Genomic DNA, 19,695 nt, shown 5'->3' with positions numbered 1-19,695 from the left:
ACCTTTCCGTCAAAGGCAAATACCACATCCTTTTATATGGCACTGGAACTCTTCCACTCGTATCTTTATAACGAGGCTTCCCACAAAATTTGCATGTAGTCCGCTGGTCATCCGCCCTCCAATAAATCATGCAGTTATCGCTGCATACATCTATTACCTGATAAGATAAACCAACACCAGCTACGAGTTTTTGAACCTCGTAGTATGAACCTGGAGCTACATTATCCTCAGGTAGAATACCTTTAACAAAATTAGCTATCGCATCCACACAGTCTTCAGCCAAGTTATAATCTGTTTTAATGCCCATCAGTCTCATAGCAGATGATAAAGCCGAATGACCATCTCTGCAACCTTCGTACAATGGTTGCTTTCCAGCATCCAACATTTCATAAAATCTCCTAGCTTCTGCATTGGGTAAATCTTCCCCTCTAAAATGATCATTTATCATCTGCTCAGTACCTACACCATAATCTACATCCGCTCTAATTGGTTCTTCTAATCTAACCGCCGGCTGAGGTTCGCTAGTACTACCAAGTTCATAATCAGTTTCCCCATGATGATACCAAATTTTGTAACTTCGTGTAAACCCATTCAATAATAGATGAGTCCAAACATCCCACTCTTTAATAACTTTTCTATTTTTACAATTAGAGCAAGGACATCTTAACTTACATGTTTCTGCTTCCGGTTGTTGGCGAGCTACCCTCATGAACTCGATTATACCTTGATTGTATTCTTCCGTAAGCAATCTCGTGTCCGGATCCAAATGAGGTCGATCCATCCAAGAACGAAAATAATTTGAAGAAGACATGTTTTTTTGGAATCAAATTCGTGAGACTAGGAGAGAAGAAGAAAAGAAATGGAGTGAATGAAGAGGAAGAGGGGTGGCTGTATTTATAGATCAAATCCTCCCGGCATACTGAGGAAATTTCGAGGAAATTTCGAGGGAAACAGACATTTCCTCGAAATTTCCTCGAAATAGTTCAAATCCCCCAACGGCTCTCTAACGGCTACAAGATGTCGTCGAAATATTAGAAATGTCCGTCGGTTTTTTCCGACGACCCGGCTTTCCTCGGTATTCCCTCGAAAAATACCGAGGAAGTTGGTCTTCCTCGAAATTTCCTCACAAATTTTTGAGGAAATTTCGAGGAAACCCCATTTCTTGGTTTCCTCGGTATTTCCTCGATATTTTGTCACAAATTTTCGAGGAACTCATTTTCCCTCGGTATTTCCCTCAGAATTAGCGTGTTTTCTTGTAGTGGAAGAAGACGGTGGTGGTGGAGGAGCACCACCAGCTGCAATATCAGCGATTGAGGCGTTAGGGACTTTCGAGGTGGGTTCTTCTGAAAAGACGATTATGGTTTGCGCTGTGTGTAAGGACCCAATGGTGATGGGTGAGATCGGGAAGAAGCTTCCGTGTGGACATTGTTACCATGGGAACTGTATATTGCCGTGGTTAACTACAAGAAACTCATGTCCTCTTTGTAGGTTCCAGCTTCAGACTGATGATCCCCAGTATGAGAGGATGAAGAGACGAAGAGTCGACCATTAAAGAGGAGGAAAATAACTCGAAACATTAGTATTGATTCTTGTTTTTATCTTTCTGGGTCAAACATTTGTAATTTTTCTACATATTAAAAAAACAAAAAAAGAGAGAGATTTCCATTTTATTTTCTCCTGTAATTGCAAACGTGGAAATTACATTTGAAACACTATAGATTCTTTTTTTTTTTTTTTTTTGAAACACTATAGATTCAAGTTCTAATAATGATAAATTTATTGAGCTTCTTAGGGTTTCTACATCGAATAACATACAAATGTATCATGTATGAGTTCTTTTTTTTGTCACAATCATGTATGAGTTCTTATACAATAGAAGAAGATATTAGATTAAAAGTCACCCTAATTTAGTTCAAGAAAACTGTGTAAGGGGTCTTAACAAACCTTTCTTAGTTGCATAATATTATTACGAAATAAGTTATACAACAAGAGTTTCTTGTTCTTGTACTTGTACTTTTCTGCCAAATATGTAAATTTCCATTAAAATGGAAGCATGCTTGTAACTAGTTTCTCGTGCTTAAACTTAACCATGGAAACATACCTTTTTCAAATCATCCTTTATTCATCTTCTGGTCATTTGGATAGATATACATATGTTTGTCTTCGAGAACTGAAGCTAACTTTTGTATTGTTAACTGGTATGGCGTGAACATCAAACCTTCCCCAATACTAATCTATAGGTCCCAACTCTAGAGACGGACATTTAAACTTATTTTTGTGTGTTTAGCCTTGTAATAGTATACACTAATACACAGGGACAATAAAATTCTTTTTACTAATAAGCCCATTCCTTAGGAAGAAAAACTTGTTTGGAACGAGATGAGATGATGGGGCATGTCTTCTTCTGCGGTCTCTTCTCTTCTGGGCTACTCACCGGTCTCGCAGGAAGAAACACTCCAGTGCCACGTGGCTTTAATGGAGCAGAACTAGCATCATCGCTTTGCTTTTTCATGGAACCGTAGTTCGACGCGTACCATATCCTTGGCTTCCGATCCTTGTAGCTACCTCCTCTATACCTCTGTCAATTATGTAAAGATTGCTTAAGTAGACATCCTTAACATTTAATAATACTAACAAGATATGGCATAAAAGAAACAAAACCTGTGGAAATGGACCGTTGCAGTCATGAAAAATCTCGTTGAAGAGATTTGAAGGTAAGAGAAGCAATACTTCCTCCAATCGTAGCGCAACCTCTCCCTTGCAAGACATGTTGCTATGATTTCAAATAATACTACATGACTACATCCATGCATTTGTAATATATATGCGTTACCTAGCCCAATATTCAGATGGCAAATCCATATTAATCCTGATATGGATCCGGTCGAGTTGGGTGAACCTCTTTAGTGTAGGTTGGGGTGGTGGTTGTAGTTATGTATGTATGCGGCTTCTCTGAGGTTTAGTTCAGCTTAAACCATAAACACTAGAGTTGGTTGGTCATGCAAAATTCTTTAACCCACCACACCAACCCATTGTATATTGTTTCTTCTCGTTTGACCACCAAACACCATATATATATTTTATTAGTGGTTGACCTAAAATATTATCCAAACGGCAAATGTCTGAATGTTTTTTTTTTCTTTTGACAAATACACATGAAGGAATGAATCAATAATGGACAATCTGATCATGGAAATGTTCATTTCGTCTTGTATTCTTGATCCTGACAATCATGCGCGCATTTTCCAAGTTGGTTTTGTACGTGTAGGTGTGTCAGATTTGAATGATTAAGCTTACTACATACTGAAACCATCCTGCTGGTGTTGTAAAAGCAACTACTCAGGTATTAGACACTAGTGTAGTAATGTACATGCCGGCCCTGACATAATATCAATATGGAATGCAAACAATTTTCTTTTGTGAGCCAATGAGAATAAATTTTAGAGAAAAAGGAAAAAAAAATGAATGAGAAGAACACCTGACATCATGCCTCCATATTTGAAGGATATTTTTTTTGACGGATAATCTTGAAAAATGGTTACTAATTTACTTATTGCATGCAGGGCCACAAACACATACTTAAGGTGGGAGGCTGGGAGCTCAAATTGTTTTTTTTTTGTCACCGTGGGAGCTTAAATTGTTAAAAGTTAGGACACGACTTGGGTTCACCCCCTATGGTGAATCTTTAAATTCACCACCTCTCTAATAACCAATCAAAGTGGCAACTAGATTAATAATTAAAAATATTAAATAATTTTTTCAAAAACCAAAATAATTAACAAAATAAATTGTGTCAATTTTAATAATGCTAATGTCACTATCTAATCCATAAACTCAAACTTTATATCCTAAATCCAAATTCTAAATTCTAAATTCTAAATTATAAACCCAAACTCTATACCCTAAACCCAAATCTTAAACCCTAAACCCAAACCATAAATCATAAACCCAAAAACCTGAACTCTAAACCCAAACATATACCCTAAACCCAAATCCTAAACTCTAAACCCAAAACGTAAATACAAAACTCAAACCCTATACCCTAAATATTTAGATTAATATTGATGTTGTTCTTTTGAAATTTAAGGTTAAGAATTAAAGTTTGGATTTAGAGTTCATAGTTTGGGTTACGGTCTAGGGTTTGGGTTTAAGGTCTACGGTTTGGGTTTAGGGTTTATGGTTTGGGTTTAGAGTCTAAGATTTGGGTTTAGAGTCTAAGATTTGGGTTTAGGATCTAGGGTTTGAGTTTAGGGTATTGTTTTGGGTTTAGAATTTAGTTTTTTTGGTTTATGATTTATGGTTTGAGTTTAGGGTTTAGGGTATAGAGTTTGGGTTTATAAGTTAAAATTTAGGATTTAGAATTTGGATTTAGGGTATAGAATTTGAGTTTAGGAATTAAATAGTGACATTAGCATTATTAAATATGATATTATTTATTTTTTAAATTATTTTATCATTAATCTAGTTGACAATTTAATTGGTTATTAGAGAAGTGGTGAATTTAAAGGTTCTAGCATAGGGGGTGAACCCAAGTCGTGTCCTAAAAGTTAAAACCATGTTATGTTATAAAATGACAAACAAGTGGAAATGAGGAGAGGTGAATTGCTTTTACTTTTTTTTACCCTCCGGTTTTGTTTTTGGATCATATAAATTTTCTCTGAGGTTTTTGGTTTGGGTTGAATCGGTTGAACCGGTTTATCTCACTCAAAGACGGGGACAGAGATTTGCAATTGCAACAACAAAATTATTTTGTTTCTCTTCCCTATCGCTCGTCGTCTCCTCGTTATGCGCCACGTCGGAATCCGCCGACGGTGATGAAGATTCACGCTCCCCCCCCCCCCCCCCCCAAAACAAGTATGAGCGTTTCCATCGGTTTAATCGTTTCTTACGGGCTTAATAACTCATGAGGTACGCGCACCACGTGTTCGACGAAATTCACTAGAGGCTCACAGCCACGTGATAGAATCCACAGATAAAACGAGATACAGTGGTGCAAATGGGTAAGTACTTGCTTTGTTCATTTCATTGTTGCTTGCACATTCTGCTTTGTAGCTCATCTATGCTAAGAATGGCTTGCATCTCCTAGGTTATAACTAAGGCCTTAAAGTTTAGTTTTATATGTATCTTGTAATCGGTGGTTAAGCAGTAGAACCTGGGACCTCTTGCATCCATTTTCATACACTTCAGAAAGCTAGAATCACACCTATAAACCAAATACATTATTGTTGTTTTATATGATCCAGTGAAAAGCTTAAAACTTTAATACGTATCTTCTTTAGTGCTAGCCAGAAATCTAGTGCTTTTTGAGAAGGCTGATTAGTTTTTAAACCTAGCTTGAGAAATATCTACATGCTAAAGGAAGAATTCATAATGTTATAGTTTACACTGGATTATAGGGACTAAAAAAATAGCTGACTGTTGCTACTGGAATGTAGACCATCTGCTTAAAACAAAAGTCAATGGGGGCATTCCGAGAATCGAACTCGGGACCTCTCGCACCCAAAGCGAGAATCATACCACTAGACCAAATGCCCTGTTGTTGATTAACTGAGTCAATGCATAAACTGTGCTTAAAATGTAGACACCGGTTTTAGACTTTATTGTTTTTCACTTCCTGCAGTGTCTCTTTAAGAAATCTGGCAGCATTCAGCTAGCGACGATCTCTGATCAATTTGCTATCCAGAAAGTGGTGTCTTGCTGGACGTGATATTAAGGTGCGTTATTATTCTCATTCTATTACTTGCATAGTTGCATTTTATGCCAAAAGTCGTAAAGGAAATTGTATTCTAAAATACCATTTCGAGATGTTGAAGAGAAAGGCAACAACCCACGCACTATATTTTGTTGTACGATAGTTTATCAGCTGGCATTTAAAATAGGCTTCAAAAAAGTCAACGGGGGCATTCCATGAATTGAACTCAGGACCTCTGGCAACCAAAGTGAGAATCATACCACTAGATCAAATGCTCTGTTTTCATAATGTTGTTCAGTGGCTTCTATTAGCATTCTCCCTGTATATCACCTTTTTTTTTGCTTCCCTGGTAAATAGTACATCACAATTTGATTTCTTTTTTTGCAGCCTATTAGTTTGTGAATTTGAAAGCCTACAAAACATGATGATCTGCCCTACCTGAAAAATAGTTAACAAGATTAATTGACTCTACCTGAAACAGCGGTATGCTTTTCTTTTCCTTTGCACTGAACACTTGTATTATGAAATTCTTAGGTAGTTTTTGCTAGAATACTCCTACTGGAATTCAGACCATATAATTTAAAAAGTCAATGGGGGCATTCCGAGAATTGAACTCGGGACCTCTCGCACCCTAAGCGAGAATCATACCACTAGACCAAATGCCCTGTTGTTAAGCAGTTTAGTTGAAACGTTTAAAATTTGGTTATACTTTGATCAGGTCCCCATAGTTGACTTTTACTAAATAAATATTTTAGTCTTTGCAGGATTTTCTTAGATCTAATCTAGTGAGATCTCTTTCAACTGAAGTTCCAGTAGGATGATCATTTGAAACTTCCACCTAAAGAATGAATACTCTTCCACAAAAAAAAACACAGTGCATTTGTTAAATAATCTAAGAATGGAATAATGTTTTATATCTAGTTCTATTAGTTGACTTTCAAGGTTTGATAGTGAAGGTTGATTGTTTGTAACTTATTGACAATGTTGACTAGCTTTTTGAACATTTGTTTTACAAAAAGTCAATGGGGCATTCCGAGAATCGAACTCGGGACCTCTCGCACCCAAAGCGAGAATCATACCACTAGACCAAATGCCCGGTTATTGTTGTTTATCATTTAAACATTCTCTTTGTTCCATTGCTCTTTTCTCGAACGATTAGTTCTTGGGTTATAGTTCTTCTTCTTTGACATTGATTCGTATGGAAACACATTGTTACGTGCATATTTTAAGATGAATTCAGGCAGAAAGTTCCAGCTTTGTATCCTATACTTTCAGGTTTCTTGTAGTGTACAGTGTACATAGAACAAAATTTACTAGGATCAGACTAGGCAGCTGTTGCAGCCAGAGGGAAAGTATTGTAAAACCAGAATAAGTGCATGTGGTTTTGTAGATCCTTAACAAGGTTTCAGTTCTTGATTCTTAAATTCCTGAATTTTTTTTACATGCCCAATTGGCAATTGCTGTGGTTCGATTTTGTAGAATATAGTGGCACAAAGCTAGTATTTATACTGTCTAATGTTTTATAGTAGAATCTGCAGAAGAAAGGTGGTTTCTGGTTGATGAGTTGGGTTAGTTTGGTCTCAACACTTGATGTCGAAAATTATCACATGAAGTTCAAGAGCTTATGACGGAGATTTAAACTCCAGACTACCTTTTTGAGTTAAAAAGGGTAAGGGTCTTGTCCTTCGTTTGTTGGGATGTTAATTTCATTGTTTTAAGAGCAACTACTGGCGTTTTTAATCTAGTCCTGATGAAATGCTAGAGAAGACATTAATGTTTAACTGCTGAAGCTTGTTGCAGTGGCCCCATCCGACATGAAAGCAAAGGGTATACTACAGTCTGAAACTATTCTTTAATTTGCCTATCAATAGTTAATATTAAAAATTCTAACCGAAACAATATGCTGTTTCATGCTGAAATTTAGGTGAAAGACTTAGTGTTAAGTTGTTAGTGACCACTGAAATTACAAACTCCAAAGATCAGATTCATAATTATAACGAATTTCAGAAGATGTTTTTTTTTTCTATCTGAGACATTTTCAGCCATATTTTTCGACATATAATTTGGAAAAGGTCAATGAGGCATTAGACCTCTTGCACCCTATTAAGCTATAATCATACCACTAGACCAAATGCCCTGTTAATATGGTTCAAAGTTGGTCATATTTTGATCTAATTCCCTTAGTTGACTTTTACTAAATAAATAGTTTAGCCTTTGTTGGATATTTCATAGATCTAATCTATGGGTTTTTTTTCAACTGAAGTTCCATTGAAAGGATCACTTCTTTGTGATGTTCTTGTTTGGTTGATTCTTTTTGTTTAAAATGAACTGCATTTGAAATGTGTGGTTTCATATTAAGTGAAACATGTTTCATTTTAGTTAGAACACATTTACTAGGAAAAACAATACATAAGTAAGGATTTAGACCATCTGTTTAAACAAAAAAGTCAACGGGGGCATTCCGAGAATCGAACTCGGGACCTCTCGCACCCAAAGCGAGAATCATACCACTAGACCAAATGCCCTGTTGTTGATTAACTCAGTACCTGCATAACTGTTCTTGAACTGTAGACACCGGTTTTAGGCTTTGCTCTTTTCACTTCCTGCAGTTGTCTCTTGGAGAAATCTGCCAGAATTGTGTGAACGGCTCCAATCAAGCCAAAACCTAAATCTCAAAGGTCAGTGGATTTGATATAGCTTTGGTGGCTTGGAGTTATGATATTGGTTGAAAAAAGTGTCATATATGTGTTGGTTTCAGATGATTCGCTGTTTGAGTTTAAAGCGTTGGAGCTGGTTTTGGAATATTATCTTGCTTGTCTTTAGATGCACAGGTATGCCACAGTGTCTTTTTGGGCTCTATCGTTCTTCTATAAGATCATATTGCTCAATGTTTGTTTTGAAGGGTGCAGCTTTAACCGAGTGCTACGCTCTACAAGTTTTTTTGCTGGACTTGATTTTAACAGGTAATAAGCTTGAGATGAAGGTGTGTCCTGTTCTTGATGAATTAGCCTCCAAATATCATAACTTAATCTCGAAGATGCGCGCAGGTTAAAAGGTCCCCTTCCTTAACACAGAACACTCGACTCTCCCTAGTCTGCAAGACCTTCCACTCTCTCATCTTATCCCCTGAGATCCTCATTGAGCGACGTCACTACAAAACACAAGAAAACTTCCTTTATGTCTACTTACAGTTGCCTGGTCGTAGTCTTCCTTCCTGGTTCACCCTCTGGATAAAACCTGATCAAACCCTAATCAATAAACTTGATCAGGAGGATGGCACGTCTACTGAAACTACTATCTTGGTACCAATACCTTCTTCATATTCTCCTTGTGAACCAACATCATATATTGGTATAGTTGGTTCAAAGTACTATGATCTCATACAATTAATACAGCATATCTCCTTGTGGCTCCCGACAGAGGGAAAGGTTTACGTTAGTAGCAGCGAGAAGAAACTTTATTTTTATGATCCAAAGGAGTTGAGATGGGGCGTTGCAGTGTATTACAGCGGATGTATTGTACGCCTGTGGTGATGAAAACTATATCTTGTGGTTTGACCCAAAGCATGAAGGGTGGAGAGTGGTCAAAGGATTGGATTGGAGGTACTGTGTAGGACTTGTTGTGCTTGTGCTCTTTCGGTAGCTAACTACGGTGGGAGACTCTTAGTCTTGTGGGACAAGAAACAGCCTAATAAGTGGTACACAATACTAACATTTGGTGCTCGGTGATTTGCACTTGAAAGACGCAATGGTGATGACGATGTTTGGGGAATTGTTGAGTGGGCTGGTGTTGTGCTTACAGTTCCTAGTGCATACTTTTTCTTGCGTTGTCGAGTGGAGACAGAGTGAAAGAATGCTTTTGTTTACACCAGGCCAGTAGCCCTTTTTGTTTTTTTCTATTGACATTTCAATTCGTTTTAGTTTTAATTCTTTAATAAATCAGTCGTTTTAAATAAACTACTATGCTCAATTAAAACTCTTGGCAAACATCAACCGGTAAGAATTTTGGTCATGGTTTTGCTTAAAAGAAAGACAATGATTAGACATCAAATTGGCATAAAGTAACCACCACTCTTTTAAGTACCCAACCAAACTTGTTTTGCCTTTTGTTACTAATCTTGAATGTCTAGTTATTTCATTGTTTGATTAAGCATAAACTCAATCTGAAACTGTGGAAGACATGTTTACAAGAGTGGCTAGTGGATCTTTCTGACAAAAACAAGTTTCAGAGAGGGAATACTTTATTGTGCTTGAATTATAACACAAAACCAAAATATGGAACCCGCATCCAGTATCTATTACAAGAATAACCCCCACTGGAACATGGTCGGATCTGACTAACCTTGCAGATTAGAAAAGGCATGAAAGGTTTTTACTGTTTGAAATTAATTCTTTTTTTTTTTTTGTAACACTACTTCTCACTTATTCAAACTCAAGATTCAAGAGGGTTTTCGTAACATCATGTCCCGAAAACAGAGCATTACTTAAAACGACTGCTTTATGAAAGAATTAAAATTAAAAGCAACAATATCAATAAAAAAGAAACCTAAACAGAAAATAGAGCTACTGGCCTGGTTTTAACAAAATCATTTTTTCACACCGTGTCCACTTGACAACGCAAGAAAACGTATGAACTGGGAACTGTAAGCACAACACTAGACCACTCAACAACTCCCCAAAAATCGTCATCACCATTGCGTCTTTCAAGTGCAATCACCGAGCACCAAATGTTCGTATTATACCACTTAGTAGGCTGTTTCTTGTCCCACAAGACTAAGAGTTCCCCACCGTAGTTAGCTACGGAAAGAACACTATCACAACAATTCCGACACAGTACTTCCAATCCTTTGACCACTCTCCACTCTTTACGCTTTGGGTCGTACCACATGAAATTTTTCTTCTCACCACAACCATACAAAACATTCGCTACAGTACAGATTCTCTCAAACTTGTATACCTTTGCAGCAACGCCCCATCTCAATTCCTTTGGATCATAAAACTACAATTTATTCTCGCTGTTACTAACGTAGACCTTTCCTTTAAACCCGTAAATTTTCTTGATTAAAGAGGAGCGGAGCCTAGAGCCAGGGTCAGGTAAAGATTCTCAAGTTTGAGTATTTGTGTCGAAAACTTCAGCCCAATTCGTGGATTCTTCTGCATTAATGCAACCACCCATTACGTATATTTTTCCATGGAGGATGCACGCAACTGGATTCTTTCGAGACACTTTCATGCTAGGTGCTTCCTGCAATATTGTGGAGTACTGAAACTCCTTATTACGATTCAACAGAGGGGATGATGACACGGGAGAGGTGCTGTGCTGTCTTGTATGAGTTCGTAGTACTTTGAACCAACCGTACCAATATATGATGTTGGTACGCTAGGAGAATATGAACAAGGTATTGGTACCAACATAACGGTAGACTTGTTAACCTCCTCCTCAAGTTCATTGATTAGGGGTTGATTAGGTTTTATCCAGAGGGTGAACCATGCAGGAAGACTACGACGGGGCAACTGTAAGCAGACATGAAGGAAATTTTCTTGTGTTTTGTTGTTACGTCGCTCAATGAGGATCTCAGCGGATAATATGACAGAGTAGAAGGTCCTGGAGACTAGGGGGGAGAGTTGAGGGTAGTACGACCTAGGTAAGAGGGCTAAGCAGCTTACAATGATCTCATTTGGAAGCGACGACAAAGATGGAGGATTCTTCGTTATCTTGCTCTCCGGTGGTGGTTCTGAATTCATAGAGGTGGTCGTCCGACCTTGTTGCATTCTTAAGAACAAATTCTTTTAGTTCCAAGAAAATATATCATAATAACTTGGGATAGTTAGGAATATATCATATTTACTAATTTGAATTTTAAAAATACATTCTTCTTAAAAAATCTACATACATGATAAAATACTTTTTCCTAATTTGATCGATAAGTAAAATATGAATTCGAAAATATAATAGTTATAATATATATTGCTGGAGATAAATATCTCTTTAAGATATATTCCCCAAACGCATATTCTAGCTGAAGATAAATATATAAGCTGTTCAAGATATATTCCTCAAATGCCCTGTTGTTGATGTTATCCTATCCATTACAGGCGTTAGAATCTGAATTTAAATCACGATAGTAGTTCTTTTTTTTTTTTTAATTTTGTTTTCTTATCTTTCTAGCATCTCCTTGTGTAAGTCCTCTCTCATACATATCTTGATGAATCTTGCAGCTTAGAAAACGCATTAGGCTATTTCACTGTTTGAAATTTATTCGTGCTCTTCAACTCAAATATCGGAGTTGTATGTAACATTCACTAAGGCATATCTCATTCATGCTCTTCAATTCACATACAACAAGCTTGAAAGATATGTTCTGTGATGAAACCATCAAAATTATACATATATTTTTATTATTTTCATGCATTTGTTTGTGTTTTATTGTGCTTTTTATAGACGTTGCATTGTTGGTGATCAAGACAGCACAAATTCATCACCCTTGTGAAACTTATCCATGGCCTCTTTGAACTCAGGCATTGCAGACTCACGTAGATTCACCAAAACTTTAAACCCACTAACCTTACCTCCAGCTGCAGCAGCATCATCAGAATATGGCAAGAAAAAACATGGCTCCATGCTTCCAAGCAACTTGTACGAAAGTGGCAAAACCGTCACAGGTCCTCCCCATCCAAAATCCACCGTTGAATGTCCCAAGTATCTCCAGTCCGTGAATCCAGTCACTCCTGTTTCATATAATCCCACAAAAAAACATGAAACATCAGTTTCCAATAACAAACCGTGATGTTTTATCTATCTACCTGAACCGGCATTGATCCCGTCTCTGTGGTGCAGCTCTTGGAAGTCAATAAAGGAGCGAACGTATTCATCACTAGCATTGGATTTGCTCTGTTTTATAAGCTCTGCTGTTTTCCAAATCGGTTGCTCCATGAGCTCTCCAGCTTTGATCTGAGCATACATCGGTACACATCCGTTTCCCCAGTAGCCTTTAGGCAAAGGTGGATTCATTAGTCTCCTAATATTTATCGAATACACATACTTCACATTCTCGTCTTCACCAATCTTCGCAGCTCTCACTCTGCATATATAAAACTTACATTTCAAGATAATTAGATCAAAAATTAAAACTGAAATGTAGTGACTTACTTTGCACGCCAAATGTAAGCACCTAGGGCTTCGAACGTGGTGAAATTTAAACCGGACTTTTCGAGTAACAAACCCTTGAAACGATCTAAAGACTCATCGGTCACGAGGAAACACTCTCTTTTGACATCTCCGATGTCTTGTCCGTACGGATCAAAGTCCTTGTTCAAGGACAAGAAGTCACGAACCGGAGCTCCAACCCAAGGGCTGTCTCTTGGACCGAGAAGACGTGCTCTGTCCCAAACCGGTTGGATAGAAACCTGAGTCGCTCCACGAGCTAACTCAGCCATTGCGTTGAAGAACAGACTCGAACCTAAACCGTCGCATAACGCGTGGTGAAGCGACGCTCCTAGGACCCAACCACCGCACTGGAACGTCGTGACCTGGAGGATACAGGGGTTGAGCATTCCTTCCTCCCGGGTCGGATCCGGTACCAACCTCTCGACGAAACCTGGATCGGGTCCATCTAAATACCCGACGGACTCGAGCGTGCAGTTAACGGAAGCGTTGACGAGAGGGACGGTTTGACCGGCGGTGCAGTATAGTTCGAAGCGGTTATCAGACTCGGAGCGGCGGAGAGAGCCGGCGAGAGGGTGGTAGTGTACTAGAGCGGCGGCTAGAGAGGCGGAGACGACGGCGGAGGGGGACTTTCTGGCGGCGGAGGAAGAAGAAGAGGAGTAGACGCGGAGGTAACGGAAGCTGACGTTGAGGTTGTTATCGTTGTCGAGATGAGAGAGGGTTAGTGTTTGGTCGTTGTAGGAAGGTTGGCGAGAAGGATGAACCAGGGCTATTTCTGTAACTTCAAGTGTCGCCATATGGACAGTGTTTTGGCCTTTGGTTTGGTGAGTGGTTGTGTTTGGTCTTACAAAATAAACTTTTTGGGGGCAGTTTATAAAATCAAATTAAAAGGCAAGATCAATGCCGTGTGGCCAGCTCATGAATCCATTTCAACTACCAAACAGTCAAGTTCCATGACCATACACTCTCTCACCTACAACGTTTTCAAACTAGTCTGTCGTCACTCATACCGTCATTCATTTTATGGTCTAGTTTTGTACGCATCTCTTGAAATATTAATTCAAAATATTGTTGGACTATATTCAATCATACTTGTGTTCATTGTTTTCTCCTCCACAAGTTAGTTCTCACAAAATAATTAACATTTTCAAAATTTTATTTTGGATCAAATCCTAGTTGAAAAAGTGAGATATATTTTTAGCAAAAAAAAAAAAAAAAAAGTGAGATATTGTTATAAACTAAAGAGAATGTGGAGAGTGATTTGTGAGAAAGTTGTGTGTATTTCTCATTAGCCAACACCACATTATATAGTGGTTTGTACAAGGGTTTACAAATGCTTTACAAGGAAGTAAATCTACACATTAATACTCTTGACTACATTGATGTCATACATGAAGACTTGGTCAAGGTGATGATAACGAGGTTGACTGAGTCTTCTAATCTCGGACCGGTTTGTAGATGAACCGATGTAGACCGGATGTAAACCTCCTTGCACTTCCTCTTGTACTTGTTGGACTTGTCTAGTACTTGGTTAAGTACTTGGTTATGGTCCATCCACACAATGGTTTATAACATTCCCCCTTGGATGCCATAACCATATGAGTTCATAATATGCTTAATGTTGCCTCATTAAAACCTTACTAGGAAAACCCATTGGGATAAAACCATAGTTAAGGAAAAAGAGTACAACACATATTACTCCCCCTGATTTGAACATCACTTGTTGAATAGATGTTCATGGATTCTTACTTGAACAATCTTGTATTGTTCGGACATATCATGTCTCTTAGAATCCTGATGGTACTTTAGAAAATGTATCACTTTGATATCGACCACTTTAGTACTTTAGATAAAATGTACTATTTTATACTCTGGTCGTTTGATTATGGTCCTTGACCAAATCACTCTTATATGCCTATCCATAATATTGGTCGGCTAGTACTTTAGATCCTTTATATAATATGGATCATCATTATATCAAGTATGAGCTACTTAACTCTTTAGGACTTATGGACATGCCTTAGCTTTATGAGTATAATATTATTTGCCATAGACAACTTTATACATAGGTCATGTCTGTTAGATCAATGATCCTTATATCCATAGTTTATCTATGATCGATCTAAGACATTTTGCAGTCTTAGTGTGCCGGCAATTCGTACACACATATATATATATATATATATAGACGATTGAACTGATCTAGACCGGACACGGTCATGACATAGAATTGATCTAATTGATCCTCAAATTTATGTCTAATGACATCCATGATCTACAGCTTTATCATGGACCAAATCTTATAATATGGTCGGACCCGTTGGGTCGCATATGGACGCATAATGCGGTCCTACACCTTTTTGTTCAAAGATGAACTTTGATCTTATAGCTTATCTTTATGATAGCTTATTCATTCATACCACAGCTTGGTTGGTTCATGCTGAGAATTTTGACCAACCATAAGTATTACCAAAATTTGGCTAATTTGTGGTGATGGTCTATAACCTTTCTAAGGTTTGATGAATAACCATTTAACCTATCTTAGGCTGGTTAGTATATCACAAGAAATTTAAAAATTCCTCTATGGACTGATTTGAATTGTTCTTATAGAACCTTTTCATTTGTTTACATGTAGCAATTTAATTCAGTCCATGGACAGCTTTAGGAAAATGCTGTTCATGAGAACTTCTTTTCTCATCTTATGATTCTGAGCTCAGTATATTTTGGTAAACCTTTTAGGTACCAATAATATTATTATCATCCAGTGAGTCATATATAACATACTACATCTTTTGAATTTCTTCCAGACATTATATGTAGTGACATATGTAGTATTATCCACCACTTTGGATTATATAGACCTCCCTTGGTCTGTCTCACGATTTTATCCTTCTTTCAGGATTTATCTATTCACTGGGCATCATATGGCGTTTACATATTCATGGCCAATTCAATACGCCTTTAATTTGTCACTTTAGAAACCCCACGTTTCTTTCTTTATTCATTATTATGAGTACTCTTGCGTGGGTTCATGATCCTCGATTCATTATTCATGTGCTACATATTCACGCTTTTTCTTATGAATGTATTGTGTCGACACATTTATATATATATGGTTTCCTTCCAGACATCAAATAATTCATTGAGATCTCATCATTATCAATGCCTTCAGTACCATGAGGCCCGGCGTCCCGAACCCCAAGTGTTGATACTGACGGCATAGCCATTTCGGCCTTGTCTGGAAAGTCTATGACCTCGGTTTCTTTTTGCACCTTTCTTTAATTTCCGAGGTTCCTTTTGGAACATATAGTCGGTCTTATATTAGACTCTGTAGCAACTTGGTTGTGTCTTTAAGACATCAAAACCGTGTGGTGCTAAGCTGGGATGACATAGTCATTCTTTCTCGGGTCAATGTGTGTGGCATTTTATTTTGCTATCATTGTAGCATATGGACGTCTATAAATCTTTTCTAGTCCGAGGATCTTTGCCAAGACAATGATGGTTGATACCATTCTTTACCAGCTTACTACTTCTCCTTTCAAATGTTGGATATTGGGATTCATAAACCCTATGTAATCTTTGTTCCTTGGCCTATGATTAAATCACCCATTTTGGCTCAAGGTTTCTTTTAAACTTATGGAGAAAGTATATTCATAATATATATCCAACATATATTCCCAATCCTTCTTATGAGATTCTAAGATCATATGATCTTTAGATGGCACATATATTTGTGGTGGATTCATTCATAATATCTTAATTCATAATATCTTAATATGATATATGTCTGGACTCATGACCCGTATTAGTCTGAGGTGGGAATATTTATTATCACTTATATGGCCTGATATAATATCTATGGCCTGATGCAAGTTAATCTTTTATAACTCATGATGTCCCCAAGCATATGGACTTTTAGATTTTGAACCTTATAGGTAATGGTCATATCCTCATAAATTCAACCAATATGTAATATGGTTGTGGACCATGTTTCACGGATTTTAGTATGGTCATGTATCATGGGATTTGTCCTCACTCCCCCTCATGAACATACTCTAATTCGTGGTGCTTTGGACAATAAATTCCCTTGTGCATAGATATAAATTGCACAAACGTGAGATCTTATGGGATAGCTTTTGTGCCTTTTTAAATCTTTGCATCATAATTCAGATGGCTAAGTATGGTAATGCCATCTAAGTGATAATTTTCGTGGGTCAATCAAACATGATTATGATTGCCCTGGCTATTTGCCTAATATCATATTGATCTCTAGATCAATAGATAATGTAGTCTCGACCATTTAGGCGATTTTAATTTAGGTAATCTTATTCGCTTTTGCCCATTGTTGGAAACCATATTTTCTTCTTAATTCAATGGGTCTTATAGGGTGAATATAATGCTTTTTAGGCAATGCCTTGGTCGGACCATTTTTTCCTTTCTTTCAAGGAATGTCCAAATGAGTTCAAGAGTATTTTATGCATCATAATAGAGCCTGGATGGCCGAGCATGTCGTGCCATATGTTATAGGCTTCTCTGAACTCTTTGGAAAGTGATTTGGGGTACTTAACCCACAATCATATTTATCTTGGCTTAATGAAGGCCTATAGATATACTAGGTATAGTCTCTAGGACTTTCCTTTGGCCTTGGGCATTTTCATAAATCATAAGGAATCATTTCTTTCCTTTGTCCATAGTTTCAATATGTAGACCATTCATATGAATGTCTTTGAAACTTTGATAAATTTTACTTTGATTTATGTGGAATGTAATGCATCAGAGATTTTTAGATGCGTGCCTTGCATCATGAGGTTGGACTAGCCATGACCTTGAATAAAATATTTTTTTTTTGTCTCATAATGTAATGTGGCTTGATCCACAATAGAGAACAAAGACAAAGTAAAATGATGTCAAAATCTAATTGGCCTTTTTAAGGCAATATGAAGTCTCGTATTCACGCTGATCATCATTCTTATGGTCGAAATTATTCGCACCATCTAGATGGACCCAATGGGCCATAGGGTTCTATCCCTTTATGCTCTCTTGGTAGAGTTCAATAAGGTGTTTGGGAGTTCTACATTGGTTGGCCCAATGGTTGTTCAGCCCACACCGATGGCAAGCAAATTTTTGTCGAGGCATGGGTTTTTAAAATCGGACTTATACCCACTGCTAGGTTGATAACCTTGGCCTCGGCCTCGACTATGGAGTGACTGTGGGTGATATCCACGCACACCCCTGCCATCTTCCATGGCCTTTTACATGGCCATGGTTTGACTCTTTCATATGGCTCTTTGGCCGTATATGCCTTAGGAAATGCCTTAAAATCCAGGAGGCCTCTTCTCACTATTCCTCATGAGTAACTTATTGTTTTGCTTAGCAAGCAACAAACAAGAGATTAAATTTGTATATGTGGAGGAACCCTTTTCTCGGTATTATTGCTGAAGCAAAACATTGCTTGTGGAATGTAGAGAATTTCTTCTCTAACATGTCAGCATATGTGATAGTCTCTCCACACAGTTTCAACTATGAGACTATCATGAATAGAGCCGAGTTATACTCATCCACAGACTTATAGTCTTGGGTCTTTAGGTCCCTCAAATCATATAGGACCTTTGGTAATAACACCGTATTATGGTGATCATTTCTGGATTTAAGATTTATCCAAAGGTCGAGAGGATTCTCAATAGTGAGATATTGATCATTGAGACTTTCAGTAAGGTGATGGCTTATGATTAAGAAAATCGCCTTGTGTCTATCTCAAAAGTGAGAAATTTAGATTCAATCACCAAGATTTAGATTTCAAGATGATTTTCAACATCTGAATATTTAACATTGCTTTCAAGCATCAAGAATTTATATAAGCAATAGAAGCCTTAATTTATATGATTTAATTTATATGATTTAATAATGATTTAATAAGGCTTCCCCCAAATCATATAATATATTTGCTTTAAGCATTTATAGTATGACAATGATCAATTGATCACTGCATCTAGTGATCCTTTTAATTATAATTCATATTTGGATTGATTATATATATGTATATAATTTCATATAGGGTTTCCAAGCCCTTTAGAATTTTGAATAAGGATCAATCATAATTTTAAATGAGATCAAGCAATATGGATGAAAATCAATCACAATGGTCGAATGATAAATGCATGGCTCAAGAACTAATCGGATGTTCTGTCCTAAGCATTGGACCAAAAATAATATAAATGTGATTCTTAATGCATGAGGATATTTGGTTTTCAAAAAATCATAAAATAATAACCGATTCCTTCCCCCCTTTACCGGGTAAACCAAGACAAGAAAATTTATAATTTTCAGCAAATGTCTAAACCAAATTCAATTAGATTTTCTATCAATTGGTTTCAAAGCTGGTTATATTTTAATAAAGACAAGCATGCTTAGTTCTTAATAAAACTATATGACAGGAAGATGCATGGAAATGATCAGTTCATGATATGTGAATGATCTAACAATTTACTTATCCATGTTTGATCGGTTTAAACAGGTTTATAATTTAAATCAAAGCAAACATGCTAAGTTTAAATAAAAACCGATTTGGTCTAATTATATGCAAGCAGTGTGAATCATTTAGATGCAAGCAATATGAACCAATTTTAATTTATATGAACTATTATCAGGATTGTCAATGATATGCAAACAAAAAATCAGTTTTAGCAATATGACAATTATGTATGGTCAGATTTTAAACAATATGAAAATTGCATTCAAAGTTGGTTCAAGATGATTCAAGATGATTCAAATTTTTACTAAACTGATGCTATCAAGTATGCAACAAGATTACTATAATTTAATCATCAATTTCAAGCATG

General features: G+C 37.1%; 2 protein-coding genes, 1 long non-coding RNA gene, 4 other non-coding genes and 1 pseudogene across 20 annotated transcripts; 1 reads left to right on the top strand and 7 right to left on the bottom strand.

The window, feature by feature from the left end:
* Nucleotides 1-2,089: 2,089 nt before the first annotated feature.
* LOC108859591 (uncharacterized) lies at nt 2,090-2,868 on the bottom strand. Its single transcript, XM_018633504.2, has 2 exons — nt 2,662-2,868; nt 2,090-2,578 (listed from the first exon to the last, which is right to left on the bottom strand). The coding sequence occupies exons 1-2, from the start codon at nt 2,767-2,769 to the stop codon at nt 2,336-2,338; spliced, it is 351 nt and encodes a 116-aa protein (XP_018489006.1). The 5' UTR covers nt 2,770-2,868; the 3' UTR covers nt 2,090-2,335.
* Nucleotides 2,869-4,724: 1,856 nt separating this feature from the next.
* Nucleotides 4,725-9,703, top strand: LOC108826128 (uncharacterized). 14 transcript variants are annotated; one of them, XR_008946522.1, is made up of 9 exons: nt 4,725-5,000; nt 5,621-5,714; nt 5,814-5,939; nt 6,080-6,175; nt 7,222-7,519; nt 8,302-8,370; nt 8,451-8,523; nt 8,595-8,655; nt 8,740-9,703. It is a non-coding gene; the product is annotated as an uncharacterized LOC108826128 (long non-coding RNA). The 14 variants fall into 14 exon arrangements; XR_008946521.1 differs by having other exon boundaries at nt 4,730-5,000; nt 7,231-7,519; XR_008946516.1 differs by having other exon boundaries at nt 4,732-5,000; nt 7,219-7,519.
* TRNAP-UGG (transfer RNA proline (anticodon UGG)) lies at nt 5,463-5,534 on the bottom strand. The gene has a single exon. It is a non-coding gene; the product is annotated as a tRNA-Pro (tRNA).
* TRNAP-AGG (transfer RNA proline (anticodon AGG)) lies at nt 6,286-6,357 on the bottom strand. The gene has a single exon. It is a non-coding gene; the product is annotated as a tRNA-Pro (tRNA).
* Nucleotides 6,717-6,788, bottom strand: TRNAP-UGG (transfer RNA proline (anticodon UGG)). Its single transcript has one exon. It is a non-coding gene; the product is annotated as a tRNA-Pro (tRNA).
* On the bottom strand, nt 8,146-8,217 carry TRNAP-UGG (transfer RNA proline (anticodon UGG)). Its single transcript has one exon. It is a non-coding gene; the product is annotated as a tRNA-Pro (tRNA).
* Nucleotides 9,704-10,257: 554 nt separating the features above from the next.
* On the bottom strand, nt 10,258-11,846 carry LOC108858983 (putative F-box/kelch-repeat protein At4g39756; annotated as a pseudogene).
* A 144-nt stretch (nt 11,847-11,990) lies between these two features.
* On the bottom strand, nt 11,991-13,722 carry LOC108815647 (spermidine coumaroyl-CoA acyltransferase). The gene is made up of 3 exons (XM_018588442.2): nt 12,842-13,722; nt 12,496-12,773; nt 11,991-12,420 (listed from the first exon to the last, which is right to left on the bottom strand). Exons 1-3 carry the CDS (start codon nt 13,651-13,653, stop codon nt 12,152-12,154), a joined length of 1,359 nt encoding a protein of 452 aa, XP_018443944.1. The 5' UTR covers nt 13,654-13,722; the 3' UTR covers nt 11,991-12,151.
* Between the last annotated feature and the right edge of the window lie 5,973 nt (nt 13,723-19,695).

This window comes from Raphanus sativus, chromosome 1 (genome assembly GCF_000801105.2).
Source record: "Raphanus sativus cultivar WK10039 chromosome 1, ASM80110v3, whole genome shotgun sequence".
NCBI lineage: Eukaryota > Viridiplantae > Streptophyta > Magnoliopsida > Brassicales > Brassicaceae > Raphanus > Raphanus sativus.
Note: the sequence above shows the minus strand (reverse complement) of the source record. Positions and strands in the feature narration are given on the sequence as shown.